The sequence below is a fragment of the Boleophthalmus pectinirostris genome, unplaced genomic scaffold (assembly GCF_026225935.1).
Source record: "Boleophthalmus pectinirostris isolate CB_2022bp ecotype Guang Dong unplaced genomic scaffold, ASM2622593v1 HiC_scaffold_4, whole genome shotgun sequence".
NCBI lineage: Eukaryota > Metazoa > Chordata > Actinopteri > Gobiiformes > Gobiidae > Boleophthalmus > Boleophthalmus pectinirostris.
In genome coordinates, this window is record NW_026571353.1 from 889869 (window position 1) to 906009 (window position 16141).

The 16141-nt window shown below is 47.7% G+C and overlaps 1 protein-coding gene and 1 pseudogene across 1 annotated transcript in view; one reads left to right on the forward strand and one right to left on the reverse strand.

Moving 5' to 3' along the window:
* Positions 1-356: 356 nt before the first annotated feature.
* Positions 357-12171, reverse strand: LOC110172417 (ras-GEF domain-containing family member 1B-A-like; annotated as a pseudogene).
* Positions 12172-12561: 390 nt separating this feature from the next.
* The window catches only part of tmem175 (transmembrane protein 175), a 17812-nt gene continuing 14232 nt past the window's right edge, over positions 12562-16141 (forward strand). The window contains exons 1-5 of the mRNA XM_020938318.2: positions 12562-12874; positions 13538-13576; positions 14278-14375; positions 14512-14563; positions 15091-15126. Of these exons, the coding sequence (XP_020793977.1) occupies positions 12671-12874; positions 13538-13576; positions 14278-14375; positions 14512-14563; positions 15091-15126 (429 nt within the window). The 5' untranslated portion in view covers positions 12562-12670. The remainder of the gene's footprint in view (positions 12875-13537; positions 13577-14277; positions 14376-14511; positions 14564-15090; positions 15127-16141) is intronic.

A 16141-nucleotide genomic window follows, 5' to 3' on the forward strand; every position in this document is an offset into this window, starting at 1 on the left:
TGTAACTTGTGGTGCTTGGCAAAAGTAATACATACAATATCACATTTTGGAACATTCTAGGCAAAGCAATAACAGAGATAAATGGGGGGACTCTCCATTAGAAAAGCTCCATTGTGCATCTTTATTAATCACTTCAAACTTTCATACAACATAAACATGATAGAAAATACAGACTGTTTGCATGAACAACTCACAAAGAACATTTATTCAAAATAAAAATATGGAGATAAAACAATAATTATATATATATATATATATATATATATATATATATATATATATATATATATATATATATATATATATATATATATATAATATATATAAGAACAGTCTGTGTAAATTATGTTGCCAGAACAATTGTCCATCTTCAGCCCCTGCAGACCAGAACCTACACACAACACTGACAACAGCTGCAACCGGGCAGAGATCACAAGTTAAACATTAGACTAGTGCTCACAGAGCAGCTTGTCCAGTCACATCTGATGTGTTTTTATGTGTTTGCTGTGAGACTAAACTCATTCAGAGGTGGAGAGGATTGATTTTTCCACCCCTAAAACTTAAAAAACAAGTTTTAAGTATAAGACAGTGATGCCTCCTGGAAGCCTCCTTGGGGAGCTGTTCATGTCCCACTGGGAGGGGGCCCCGAAGAAGAACCAGGACACACTGGAGGGACTATGTCTCCCAGCTGGCCTGGGCACACCACAAAATCCCTCAGGAAAAGCTGGCGGAAGTGTCTAGGCTGAGGAAGAAAGTGTGGGCCTCTCTGCTCAGAACTCTGTCTCCTTGACCTGGCCTTGGATGAAGAGGAAGACGATGGATCACACTCATGTGACAGCTCAATAAGTCAGAATTCTCAGGTGGAGTTTGCTGTGTAACTGTCAGATTGTAGATTTGTTGATCTGGTTTATGGTTCTTATCTCTGTAATATGTGCATACAAAATATATCACTATAGATTTTCAGAAGGAGGTGCAATTATTTAACCCCAAACACGTGACTGTTATCAGTTTGCCCCCTGGCTGTCTCTGTGGTGGCTTGGTCCATCTCCAACCTTAGTCTTGTCCAGTATCTGACAGGGACAGAGTGGACCTGTGAAGGACAGACTGGACCTGTGAAGGACAGACTGGACCTGTGAGGGGACAGAGTGGACCTGTGAGGGGACAGAGTGAAGTCATAAGGTCATTTTATAGAACGTTTTTGATGGCAGATTTTATTAAACAAATATTTAACACATACGTCTGGGCATTAATAGCATTTAATTTTATCTATAGACACTATCTTCTCCCAGTTTTGAGGCTATAAAATTTCTTCCCTGACAAATCAAAACCGTTGCTCATTTGTTTGTTAGAAAGACCAGTAGTATTTTTAGATCTGATGTCACTTCTTTGAAAATATGTTATCGTTCACTTCACTTTACCTCGTCATCTCCATTCCTGAATTTTGACTCTTCAGATAACAAAACATTTTAAATTTTGACCAATTGCTAAAAGGGCTGTGAAAAGTATTAAAAGATAGAAATTGAAGTCTTGAAACTGAATCACTAGACTCATTTGAGCAGTTATCGATACTGAAAAAGTAGTCTAAAAAAAGAGTTTATTTTATTATCATTAAATAGATATTTAGATAATACTTTATTGATCCCCAAAGGGAAATTCAGGTCTTGCCACCTTTATCTCAGGTGTACCTTTAAGAGAAAGAATAGAGCCAAACATGAGGGGAGGAGGAGGAGAAAAAAAGAGACAATCCCCACACAGCGCACATGGAGAGCAGCATGTGGGACTACAACAAAAAATGGTATCAGATTCAGTATTGAGGAAACTGAGTTTGAAATGTTAGTATTGTGACAACACTAACTGCTATTATTAACTACAACGGCCTCACAATGTCCCACTGTGTCTCACAACTTGTCCCACTTTGAGGCCTTGAGCTGTGGATGTGATGTGATGGTGCGTGTGGGACGTACCTCAGAGACCTCCACTGCTGCTTGTCCATGCTGTTGTCAGGGGCTTCTCGCTCATAGGAGACCAGGCACAGAGCTGGAGAGGGAGGGACCAATGAGATAAACTGCACTGCACATCGCACCAGGTTTGTGAAGTTGTAGTGTATTCTTCAAATGTTCCACATTAATGCAATACTTCATCTAACATGCATTCTCATTGAATAAATAATAAGAGTACTTTTACTGCTCAAAATGATCTTGCTGTGAGAGGGGTTTTCCTCTCCACAGATCTAACCTGTAACTTGGTGTCATTTACTTGTCTCCATGGAGATACATGATGCCCATACAATGGACTCTGCAATATCTCATACTATTTTTACTATTTCTATTTTTATTTTTATGTACTTTAACTTCTTGGGTTCTTTTTTAAAGACAATGCAGTAAAGTGTATTTACCTTGTTGACATGTTTCTGCTGCTGCTGCATCTTCAGAACTGTCACGGTGTTGGTGGTGATGTGTCGTATATCAGACGTTGTTACTTCCTGTATGCGTGGTCAGACCTGATGGACCTGCAGGTCGCTCAGACTGACCACGCCTCCCGTCGCCCGGTGTTCTCTGGAGGAGGGTGTCCCAGGTGTGTGACAGGAGGAACTCTGTCATCACGGTTAATGCTGTCTGTGCCTCGTTTCCAGATTTTACTGTTCTCCCTGATCCAGAGTTTGAATTTGTTTTCTGATCCAATGACCTGAGTCCCATCCCAATCTATAATATGATTATTTCTTTTACTGTTATGTGATATGGCGGATTTTGGGTTTTCCTTTTGGTTTGGTGAGTCTCCCTGATGTTTCATTTTTGTATTCCTTTTGTGTTCCTTTTTTTAGATGTGAAACGCCCGGCCCTATGTGTGATTTATTGCATGATTTGCATTGGATTTCATAGATCCCATCTCCAGAGAGCACTGGGTGACGGGAGGCGTGGTCAGTCTCAGCGACCTCCCAGCTCTATCAGGTCTGACCACACCTACAGGAAGTAACAACAGCTGATGTATGACACATCACCACCAACACCGAGGACAGTTCTTAAGATGCAGCAGCAGCCGAAACATGTCAACAAGGTAAATACACTTTACTGTATTGTCTTTAAAAAAGAACCCAAGGAGTTAAAATTGCCACTTTCAATGCTAAAATCCAGTTGGTTTAAAACTGAAAATCAGAAATCATTTTATTGGCATTGTCACTAGAAGCTTTGGTTAATGGTGTAGCACTAAACAAAGACTAGTAATAAAAGCTTTGACAAAATAAAAGTAAGGGTGTGCATTAAAAGGTAAAAAAGTATGCTATGATATACAAATTCAAAATACACACTATGGGTAGAACAGAAGTGCAGTTAATTACAGTTGCTTGTTAAAATGCCTCTCTGCTCTGAATGGTCACGACCTAATGACTGCAGTGGGTTTGGGGTGGGTGCAATTTGGGGTGGGTTCAGTAGGTTTGGGGCGGATGCAGTGAGGTACCATCCTGGCTGCACACGGGGGCGGTCAGCAGGTAGCTCAGGATGGGCCGGTCCTTCTCAAACGGACACTCCACTCTGCTCCAGGACAGGACCTCGCTCACACGCTTGGCCAGCTCCCAGCATGTCTACAGACACAGTTACACGTGTCACACCTGTCGCTCTGACAGGGTGGGGGCAGAGGGCAGGAGCAGAGGGTGGGGGCAGAGGAGAGACGGACCTCGAAGCTGATGTGTCCACTGTGGAGTCCAGATGTGCAACCCTCCTTCAAGAAGAACAAGTCCTTCAACAGAAGACTGAAGAAAGGAACCACCATCTGAGACAATCAGAGGACAGAAACAGTGAGGACAGAGACACAGTGAAATGAGAGACAGAGAGGAGGATCGAGTGGTGAGGGTGGTGATGGGTTGGTGAGGGTAATGATGGGGTGATGAGGGTGGTGATGGGTTGGTGAGGGTGGTGATGGGTTGGTGAGGGTGGTGATGGGGTGGTCAGGGAGATGATGGGGTGGTGAGGGTGATGATAGGGTGGTGAGGGTGGTGATGGGGTGGTGAGGGTGGTGATGGGGTGGTGAGGGGTGGTGATGGGTTGGTGAGGGGTGGTGATGGGTTGGTGAGGGTGGTGATGGGTTGGTGAGGGTGGTGAGGGTGGTGATGGGTTGGTGAGGGTGGTGAGGGTAGAGTAGACAGGTGGGGTGATGATGGGGTGGACAGTTATGAGGGCAGTGCCTGGACCTTCTCGTGGTTGCTGTGGGCGTGGAGTGAGCGGTGGGTGGCTCCTCTCAGGGCTGTCCTGTAGTTGTAAAAGTTGTTTGTGGGGTCCATCAGGTTCTGTGGGGGTGTAACACACTTTTACGTGCTGTAAAAATCAATTTGTTCTCACATTTGGATTTTAGCTTGTGTATTTTGTCTCAGCTCAGATTCATCAGTGGTGCTAAAAACAAGCAGTGTCTAGTCCAGCACAACTATATCTAGTCCAGATGAAGAGGTCACACATTCTAACACCATTTCCAACCATAAGACACTTCATCACTTCATCCACAGTGCCTGAAAATGCTTGTGTGTGTGTGTGTCTGTGTGTGTGCGTGTGTATGAGAGTGTTGGTGGTGGTTGGAGGGGCTGATGGAGCAGACTGGCAGCCTTGAGTCCGTCATTCTGCCCCAGGGTAGCATGAAATATTTTTTCTTAGAAAGGGTCTAGTGACTAAAGTTTCTGTAAAAAAAAAAAAAGTCATTGAGCTGATTTGCTTTAACTGACAAATAAAGTCACCACTACAGAACAGTATGATGTTGGTCAGATTTACATTTTTATTTTAAGACAGAATAGACCTTATTTACAACAGCCGGAAGACCTGCCCGGTAAGGTTGCACAGCTTCCGGTTAATGCTTGTCTATGGCGAAATGTCTGTGGAAATGTCTTGCGTTTTCTCCACCAGCTTCATAAATCTGCGTGGTGTGGTAAACATCACCAAATCTTCAACCAACAAGATCAATAAAGGACATAAATTCTTCATGGAAGAATTTACACAAATATCAATGGAAGAAAGATGAAAGCTTTCTTTAGCAAATAAAGACCAACAAAATTAATGTTATAGTCATGAATAACATAAGTGATAAGTAATTCATTAATAAGTAACTTCTTAACTCAGACTGATTTTAAAATTAAAATTAAACTTCATTTCATGATGTAGATATTGGCATAGATAGATTTGTGCTGTTCAAATGCTACAGATGTTCACAGTTACATGTCTAGCATTTAAACTGCACAAAACTCTCAGTCTATGCCAATATCAACATCATGAAATTGAGTTTTAATTTTAATTCTAGAATCAGTCTGAGTGAACAAGTTCCTTCTGTTTTATTCATGACCATAACGTTAGTTTTGCTCAGGAGTTCACTAATGCGTGGTCGTTGTTCTCCTTTAAACTTTCATCTTTCTTCCCTTGATAGTCCAGTCCCCCTGCTCATGTCCACACAGACTCACCTCCTGTCCCCCTGCTCATGTCCACACAGACTCACCTCCTGTCCCCCTGCTCATGTCCACACAGACTCACCTCCTGTCCCCCTGCTCATGTCCACACAGACTCACCTCCTGTCCCCCTGCTCATGTCACACAGACTCACCTCCTGTCCCCTGCTCATGTCCACACAGACTCACCTCCTGTCCCCCTGCTCATGTCCACACAGACTCACCTCCTGTCCCCCTGCTCATGTCCACACAGACTCACCTCCTGTCCCCCTGCTCATGTCCACACAGACTCACCTCCTGTCCCCCTGCTCATGTCCACACAGACTCACCTCCTCCCCCTGCTCATGTCCACACAGACTCACCTCCTGTCCCCTGCTCATGTCCACACAGACTCACCTCCTGTCCCCCTGCTCATGTCCACACAGACTCACCTCCTGTCCCCCTGCTCATGTCCACACAGACTCACCTCCTGTCCCCCTGCTCATGTCCACACAGACTCACCTCCTGTCCCCCTGCTCATGTCCACACAGACTCACCCCTGCACTCACCTGCTCATCCTCCTGTCCCCCTGCTCATGTCCACACAGACTCACCTCCTGTCCCCCTGCTCATGTCCACACAGACTCACCTCCTGTCCCCCTGCTCATGTCCACACAGACTCATCTCCTGTCCCCCTGCTCATGTCCACACAGACTCACCTCCTGTTCCCCTGCTCATGTCCACACAGACTCATCTCCTGTCCCCCTGCTCATGTCCACACAGACTCACCTCCTGTCCCCCTGCTCATGCCCACAAATGTCCCCCTGCTCATGTCCACACAGACTCACCTCCAGGACAGTGAGCTTGTCTTTGTTGACCCGGCTCCAGGTGGTCCTGAGACGGGACACGGGGGCCATGCTCATCCCAGCTACAGGACAAAAGGATACGAATGAACCCACCCCATGAGAACACACTTACACTTAGTAAAAGCAGTGATGATGTGGAAAACGTGAGGGTGGACCATAGACTGTATAAAGAAGTGGATTAAATGAGTGTGATGTCACTGGAGCATATGGCTCCAGTCAAATGGAACTCACAATGCTAGCAGTTATGGGGCAAATTTGGAGCCAAGTTCCATATTCAAAACAGGAATTTATTTACGGACAAAATATAGAAAAATTAAAATGTGAAATTAAACGCCGGGATCATCTAGAATGGGTTAATGTGGACATTTTAGGACCAAAGTGACCAGCAGCAGAGAAACTATTTTTAGAAACAGCGACAATGGAGCCGGAAGCTCCCCCATGCACACTTCCTGTTTAGAATGTGGCAGCTAGCAGGTTTACTAGGGCGGTGACGGGGTGGACAGATGTGAGGGCGGTGACAGGGTGGATAGATGTGAAGGCGGTGACGTGGTGGACAGACGGGGTGGACAGATGTGAGGGTGGTGACGGGGTGGACAGACGGGGTGGACAGATGTGAGGGTGGTGACAGGGTGGACAGATGTGAGGGTGGTGACGGGGTGGACAGACGGGGTGGACAGATGTGAGGACAGTGACAGGGTGGACAGATGTGAGGACAGTGACAGGGTGGACAGACGGGGTGGACAGATGTGAGGGTGGTGACAGATGTGAGGGCGGTGATGGGTGGACAGACGGGGTGGACAGATGTGAGGACAGTGACAGGGTGGACAGACTCGGTGGACAGATGTGGCGGACTAGTGAAGTAAAGCAGCACTCACAGAGGACGGCTAAGAGCGAGTTGAAATTGCCGATGTTGAGGCATTCCTGAGCCACGTCTATGAAAAAGGTCACCACCTGCGCTCTCTGCTTCTTCTTCTCAGGCTGTGAACAGGGGGAGGTCAGGAGAGACACTACTGCCCCCAGTGGTCAGTGCGAGCGCAGCACTCACCAGGCAGATCTCTGTGGCCACTAAAGAGCTAAGTCTGTTGAACCAGTCCACGTAGGCGTCCAGGGAGCGGGACCCAGGGCGCTGTCCGAGCCTCTGCACACACAACATTGTGGTGAAAACAAACCATTTTACAATCACCAGTGTCCAACCCAGCAGTATGTTTACTTATTATGAATGGTTCATCAAATTCCCTGAAATGTCTTTTTGGGTCAAAGGAAAACTCAGAGCAAATGTGATCAAATAGAAGTAACAATATGGAGTAAAGTTAAAACTGCTTAAAGTGCATATGGCGTGGTTTGATGATTCTCTAATTTTGTGCGATAATACCTGTTTTAAATATAAATAACAGTTTAACACCAATCAAGTAGCAATTTGTGAAAAAAAGTTCTATATTTATGACATGTATGGCACAATTTACACAAGGAACACATTTCTCTAATAATTCAAACATGATTTAATCAAAAATAAAGGTAATTTTTCCTGAAATTATAATGTCTACACATTTTGGGGTGGCTGTGGTTAAGGTTAGTTTCAGTCTCTAGGAAATGGATGTCAATGTAATCTCCCCAAGAAGCATGGAAACCTGACAAGTGTGACCTGACCTTGCTGCTGTCCACTGCTCCTCTGGACATGAGCACCTCCACGAACTCCTCAGGTTCCACAAAGCTCAGTCTCTCCTAAACACGAACGGTCAGTTCAACTCAGTGTGTGACAGAGTGGACTCTAATGGACTTCAATAGACTTCAATAGACTTCAGTGGAGCTCACGACGCAGGCCTTACCAGCTCAATGTGTGTGAGCTGCTGGGCCCAAATGGATGAGGTGGACGTGGACAGCTCCTGGGGCTGGACTCTCCGGGACATCAGACTGTCCCCTGCTCCAGCTTGGATGTGTCCCTAGAGCCTCCTCATACTGAGCCAGTACAGCTAGTCTCCGGAACAGAGACCGGAACAAAGACCTGCGCGAGCGGACCAGAGCCCTCCTATGGACCTGAGGACGCACATGAGAACATGAGGACACACATAAGGACACACATGAGGACACATATAAGGACATGAGGACACACATGAGGACATGAGGACACACATGAGGACACATATAAGGACATGAGGACAGACATGAGGACACATCTGAGGACACACCTAAGGACACACATGAGGACACACATGAGGACACACATGAGGACACACATGAGGACACATGAGGACACACATGAGGACACACCTGAGGACACACCTGAGGACACACATGAGGACACACATGAGGACATGAGGACACACATGAGGACACACATGAGGACACACATGACACACATGAGGACACACCTGAGGACACACCTGAGGACACACCTGAGGACACACCTGAGGACACAGGACACATGAGAGACACACAGGACATGAGGACACATATGAGGACACACTGAGGACACACATGAGGACATGAGGACACACATGAGGACACACCTGAGGACACACATGAGGACATGAGGACACACATGAGGACACACCTGAGGACACACATGAGGACCTGAGGACACACATGAGGACACACATCAGGACACATATGAGGACACATATAAGGACACATATAAGGACATGAGGACACACACATGAGGACACATATAAGGACATGAGGACAGACATGAGGACACATCTGAGGACACACCTAAGGACACACATGAGGACATGAGGACACACATGAGGACACACATGAGGACACACATGAGGACACATGAGGACACACATGAGGAACACATGAGGACACACATGAGGACACACATGAGGACACACCTGAGGACACACATGAGGACACACATGAGGACACACATGAGGACACACATGAGGACATGAGGACACACATGAGGACACACCTGAGGACACACATGAGGACACACATGAGGACATGAGGACACACATGAGGACACATATAAGGACATGAGGACACACATGAGGACATGAGGACACATCTGAGGACACACTTGAGGACACACATGAGGACATGAGGACACACATGAGGACACACCTGAGGACACACATGAGGACATGAGGACACACATGGGGACACACCTGATGACACACATGAGGACCTGAGGACACACATGAGGACACACATCAGGACACATATGAGGACACATATGAGGACACATATAAGGACACATATAAGGACATGAGGACACACATAAGGACACATATTTGAACATGAGGACACATTATAATCTGCACTGAAAAAGCGATACATTTCTAATGCTTAACTGTTATTTAAATAATCTTATGACAGTGGATATGAGGACACACACGAGGACATGAGGAGACACAGATGTGGACACACATTTGGACATGAGGACATATGTCCACATGTTTGTTGTGGGCCCAGAAGACTGACCAGGTCACCAGAGACCAGCCTGTGGGACAGTGTCCTCAGGCTGTGGGACATGCACTTGTCCCTAAAGTCACAGGGGATAGTCTGAGTCCACTCGGTTAGGAGACGCAGGACTTTAGGTGGCCCGGTGGAGGTGGAGGTGGACGGTGGCAGGTGGACCAGGTGGAGGTGGACAGGTGGTCAGGTGGAGGTGGACTGGTGGAGGTGGACAGGTGGAGGTGGAGGTGGACTTTGAATTTGAGGTGGAGGTGGAGGTGGACTGGTGGAGGTGGACAGGTGGAGGTGGACAGGTGGAGGTGGAGGTGGACAGGTGGACAGGTGGAGGTGGACAGGTGGAGGTGGTGGTGGTGGAGGTGGAGGTGGAGGTGGAGGTGGACTTTGAATTTGAGGTGGAGGTGGAGGTGGACTTTGAATTTGAGGTGGAGGTGGAGGTGGACTTAGAGGTGGAGGTGGACTTGGAGGTGGAGGTGGACTTTGAATTTGAGGTGGAGGTGGAGGTGGACAGGTGGTGGTGGAGGTGGACAGGTGACAGGTGGAGGTGGACAGGTGGTGGAGGTGGACTGGTGGAGGTGGACAGGTGGGTGGAGGTGGAGGTGGAGGTGGACTTTGAATTTGAGGTGGAGGTGGAGGTGGACAGGTGGACTTGGAGGTGGACGTGGAGGTGGAGAGGTGGTGGAGGTGGAGGTGGACAGGTGGAGGTGGACTGGTGGAGGTGGACAGGTGGAGGTGGACAGGTGGAGGTGGAGGTGGACAGGTGGAGGTGGAGGTGGACAGGTGGAGGTGGAGGTGGACAGGTGGAGGTGGACAGGTGGAGGTGGACAGGTGGAGGTGGACAGGTGGACAGGTGGAGGTGGACAGGTGGAGGTGGACTGGTGGAGGTGGACAGGTGGAGGTGGACAGGTGGAGGTGGACTGGTGGAGGTGGACAGGTGGACAGGTGGAGGTGGACAGGTGGAGGTGGACTGGTGGGGGCTGGTGGAGGTGGTGTAGGTGGAGGTGGCTGTACCTGGTCAGAGCACAGCTGACTCAGTCTGTCCAGGAGCTGGTGTGGGGGGAGGAAGAGACGTGAGCTCAGAAGAAAGGTGAAGACATAGGAGCTCTGTGAGAACATCAGAGGAGACATCAGAGGTGTGATATGGATGAGAACACAGGGCACTGCCCACCTCATCATTGTGGGCATTATCATTTTAGGGTCATTTTGAGTTTTCTGAAGCTGCAGTATGAGTGTCACCAGGAGGTCTTCTCTCCTGGGTTTGGCCTGCTGTCATCAGAGAACATTTTACTCCATGATCTATGTTCTAATGTAGTTTCCTCATCACAAACAGACATCGAATTGTTTTTAGTTTTTGTTTCACACACAAACACATTTAGACTGAGTTCTCCTCTCAAACAGAAAATACTCTGTTCCAACTTGTGATGTGGTAATACAGGAAGTGCTCCACTGTGTTTTTAAAGTCTATACACTTTCACTAGAATCATTTAGATAATTTCAGCCCTGAAATTGTCTAGTGTCTGCACTAAAAGTAAAAGGCAACTGTTAACTTGAAAACTACCTCTTTATGACTTCACAAAGTGGAACAGAGCATTTTGAACAGAGATGTAGACAGACTAATAATATCTCCAGTTATGTTTTGAGATTGTAATCACGATCACAATAATCCAGAACCCATCACACTGTTCTGTCCTGTAGGGGGCACTCACATCAGGGTAGTACTGCTCCGAGGGCATCAGGTGCTGAATGAGGGCCTCTAGGGGCCCCGACACCAGGTTGTTATTGCGGTAACAAAGGCCGTTGTCATGGTAACATAGGTCATCAGTATCCTCCCTTCTCAGGTCGGGGAGCTGACCGGTGATGGAACTGGTCTGAGGCATGGCCCTGCACAGAACTAATACAGACGTGTGTATTAGTTAGTGTCCAGAGGAACCAGGCTTCAGAGAGGAACCAGACCCTTTGTGATAATGACGGAGGAGAACCTGAGCTCCAGTGTACACTGCTCCAGGTGGGACAGTGAGGCAACAGACACATATGGTTTTCCGGAGTGTGTACGACTACACCTACTCTACTACACCAGAAGAGCGTTTCAAACCTAAGCGCTCATCTCTACCTGCTCTGCACACCACACAGCCTTAAGCCGCACGAGCCGTCCCATCTGCCCCGGGTCCTGTGGGCAGGGGTCAGGGGAGGGGCCTGCGGCTGGGGGAGGGGCAATGCCAGACGCAGTGGATGAACTAGCTGAAGCCACACATTAAATAATGAAGTCAAACCTGCTACTTCAGGTGGAGTTTAAAGTAAGCGTGAGGCGCACACTGCTGTTGGAACATTCAGAGTAAAGTCAGTCATACTGACATCTATTTAGAACAGAGTCTAATGAACAGACATAAAGACTGTACGGCCCTCAGACTCCTACAGGAGTCACGGCGCGCACGGCCCCTCACCTGCGCACTGCTTTGGCGCGTGTCCGGACCCCCCGCGGTGCACTGTACCGGCTATAAAACAGGATCCAAACCATGAGTCCAGACCGAGCCCCGCGCTGCTCTCCTCACTGGACCTGCCTCTCAGCGGCACTCGCCTTCACCCTGGGTCACTGCGTTTGGAGCCAATCAGAGAGAGCCGTACGCGGCGCGCACCCCCAGGAGGCGCGTCCTGTAGAACACTTTTATACGGCACCACACGTCCTCCACCACCACCACCACACCATTAGACCAGTAAATAATGAACAGGTTTAAATCACTGTAAACAGTCCTGTTATTAATCTTGGCAACACTGAGACTTTTGAGAAACGTCTCGAGCAGCGGAGCCACAAGTGTTCTTTCTAATGTCTCCTTCTACGCCCTCTCGTGGCTGAACTAAACAGCTCGGTGCGCCTGCGCAGTGGGGAGCTGCCTGGTTTCCGGGGTGCCTGTTTGTAAACAGAGATGGCGACACCGCAGAGCCTCCCTCTCCTTTAGCAGGTGCAGCTTACCCCCATCCCCGGGCGCGCTCTGCACCATGGCCCGCTGCGATGACATCGAGCCTGAGGTGGTAGAGCAGCACACAGAGGAGGACATGGAGAAGATGGGCTCACGCGCCCCCTCGGCCCGGGTATCGGAAGTCATGTCCCCGGACGCATCGGAGGGCCCCAGCAGCAGCCAGTCCTCCCACAGACTGCTGGCCTACAGCGACGCGCTCATCTCCATCATCGCCACGGTCATGGTGAGTCCTGCGCCCGTGGGGAGAGCAGCAGCCGCGGGAGAAGCAAGAGGCTCAGCCCGGCCTGATCTCGAGTCAAAGGAACTGCGTGTTGCCTGAGCTCTTATAGTTTAAAAAAAAGGTCCTACAACCACAACTGAACCTGTGTCTCCAGAGCCTTCACCTGCAGAGAGAGAACACATCCAAGTGTGTCTCATTTTCAGTAAATGAACAGGCCTCACGTGAAGCTCAGAACCTCCAGAATTCCCTCCCTGAGCTGCAGAGGCTGCACTAGCACTGACTCATGATTGGTGCAGGTGCTGGGGTTTAGTGACCATTCAGATCAGAGAGACATTTTAGGTTTAAACCAACTGGATTTCACCACTGAAACTGTCAACCCAAATAAGGCACCCATGTTCCATAATACTCCTGACAATCAAAGCACCAAATAATTACATAAATTAACAAGCCATTATGTCCAGCATTTTTGTAATTGAGCATTAGAATTGTTATCAGTAAGAACCATTTGATGTGAGCATGTTTACCTGGGGGTGAACATGTTCATGTGTATGTTAAAAACTGAATTTGACATACGTTTCCTACAGATGCATCTGCATCTCTGTATGCAGTATTCTGTATGTGTATGTTCTAGCCTGAGGTGGATATTAACCATGTGTTCTCCTGCAGATCCTCCCTGTGGCCCACACTCCAGTGGAGACCAGTGAGGTAATGTCCTCCTCACATGTCCCAAGTCATTCTAAAGTCTCACTGTCACACTGTCCAGGCCTCTCAAAGTCATTCTTTGCCATCAGTCCCTCCCACCATCAGCAGTCCCCTACACACACACACACACACACACACACACACACACACACACACATGCACACGCACACACACAGGCACACATACACACACACATGCACACGCACACACACAGGCACACACACACACACACACACATGCACACGCACACACACAGGCACACACATGCACACACGCACACACACAGGCACACACACACACACATGCACACAGGCGCACACACACACACACACACGCACACAGGCACACACACACACACACATGCACACAGGCGCATACACACACACACACACACACACACACACACACACGTGCACACACATGCACACGCACAGGCGCACACACAGGCACACACACACACACACACACACACATGCACACACACATGCACACAGGCGCACACACAGGCACGCACACACACACACACACACATGCACACAGGCGCACACACACACACACACACACACGTGCACACACATGCACACGCACAGGCACACACACACGCGCACACACACACACATGCACACAGGCGCACACACACACACATGCACACGCACACACGTACACACGTGTGTGACTCTAATCTGTGGCTGTGGTGTGTGCAGGAGCTGAGGCAGAGTCTGCAGGTGCTGCTCTCCACAAAGATTGCTGTGTATCTCATGACGTTCCTCATCGTGTCCATGGCGTGGGCGGCTCACAGCAGGTCCCCACCTCTTCTTCCGCTCTTTCTCCCTTTCTCCTCCCTCCTTCTCTCTTCTTTCTCCCCCTCTCTCCTCATAGGAGTTGTTTATTGTTGGAGTTTACTGCTTTTGTTCACCTCTGTTGTTGTGGGTATACAGACTGTTCCAGGTGGTTATACGGATAGATGACAACCTGGCACTTTTCAACCTGGTGAGTCACATAAACATTATACAGATCATGACATGTAATGTAGGCTACCGTTTAAAGGTCCTATATTATTCACTTTGTCATTCTCACATGTTTGTATAACCCTTTATTATTAGTCTGTCTACATCTCCAAAGCTCAAAATGTTGGAATTGTGTTTTGTTTCATTTGTGCATGTGATGTCATGATGTCAATACTTCTTCACTTAGTGCTTCACTGTGTTTTCAAACTCCATGCACCTTCACTAGAATCATTTGGATAATTTTAGCCCTGGACCTGACTGACTAACTGACTAACTGACTCTACTGAACTAAAGTGGAACAGAGCATTATGAGCTTTGAGATGTAGACAGACTAAAAGATTACTCAACCATGTGTGAATGAAACAAAACACAACTCCAGGTCTGTTTTTGAGGAGGTGGCTTAACGCTCACAAGAAACAATTTTGTGTACTATTTTTAGAACAAATGTTTAGTATTGTTCAGTTCTTGTACCAAGTCTAAGAGCTGATAGTGTGTGTGCTCTGTGGACAGGTGTGCATGATGCTCATCACCCTCCTGCCCTACACTGTAAGTACTCCCACTCCAACAGTGAAACCATCTGAAAAACTCAGGATTAGACCACTACACTTTGCATGAAATCATTTCCGGATTTTTCCAGCACATTTTTTATTCTGTCATCTACAAAAACATGACCCTTGTTTTCTTCTAAAGATGTAGTCTTAACAATACCTAAAGTCCACTGCCCGTGAAAATTTTATGTAATGAAAAAGTTCAACTTTTTCTCATTGCAGAAGGTCAAACCCATACACTCAAAAATGTGAAACAAAAAAAAAATGCTGGCTATCTCTATTATATATACTATAATTATGGACAGGGCAATGTGTTAGGAACAAAATGACGTTGAGCCTACAGAGGGCTTCATTTTATAGCCTGAAAATCAAAGTGAAATAATGATGTCCAGACTAGTCCTTTTTGTCTAAATTTCATTTCTGCAACTTAAACTTCTTCTCAACATCTTGTGTGGCCCCACGTGCTTCTGTGCATGTTTGACAACATTGTGGCTCGCTCCTAATGAGACAACGGATGGAGTCTTGTGGGATGTCCTCCCAGATCTGTGTAAGGGCATCACTGAGCTCCTGTAGAGTCTGAGGACTGTAGAGTCAGGTGATCATGAGGGACATTCACCCATTTCAATCCCTTCATCCTCCAGGTTCTGCCTGCAGACTTTTGCCACATGAGGCCAGACATTGTCGTGCGTCAGGAGGAACCCTGGAGCAGTGTCACGTCTGACAGTGGGTATATCTAATGGCAGTCAGACTGCCTTTTTAACTGGTGGAGGTCTGTGTGTCCCTCCATGTATCCTTCCCCAGAACATCACTGACCCATCACCAAACCGCTCATGCTGAACTATGTTACAGGCAGCAGAGTGTTCTAATTGTCTTCTCCAGACTCTTTCACATCTATCAGAGGTGCTCAGGGTGAATCTGCTCTCATCTGTGAAAAGCACAGGACACCAGTGGTGGACCTGCCAATTCTGGTGTCGTCTTGTAAATGCCAATTGAGCTCCACACAATGGGCAGAG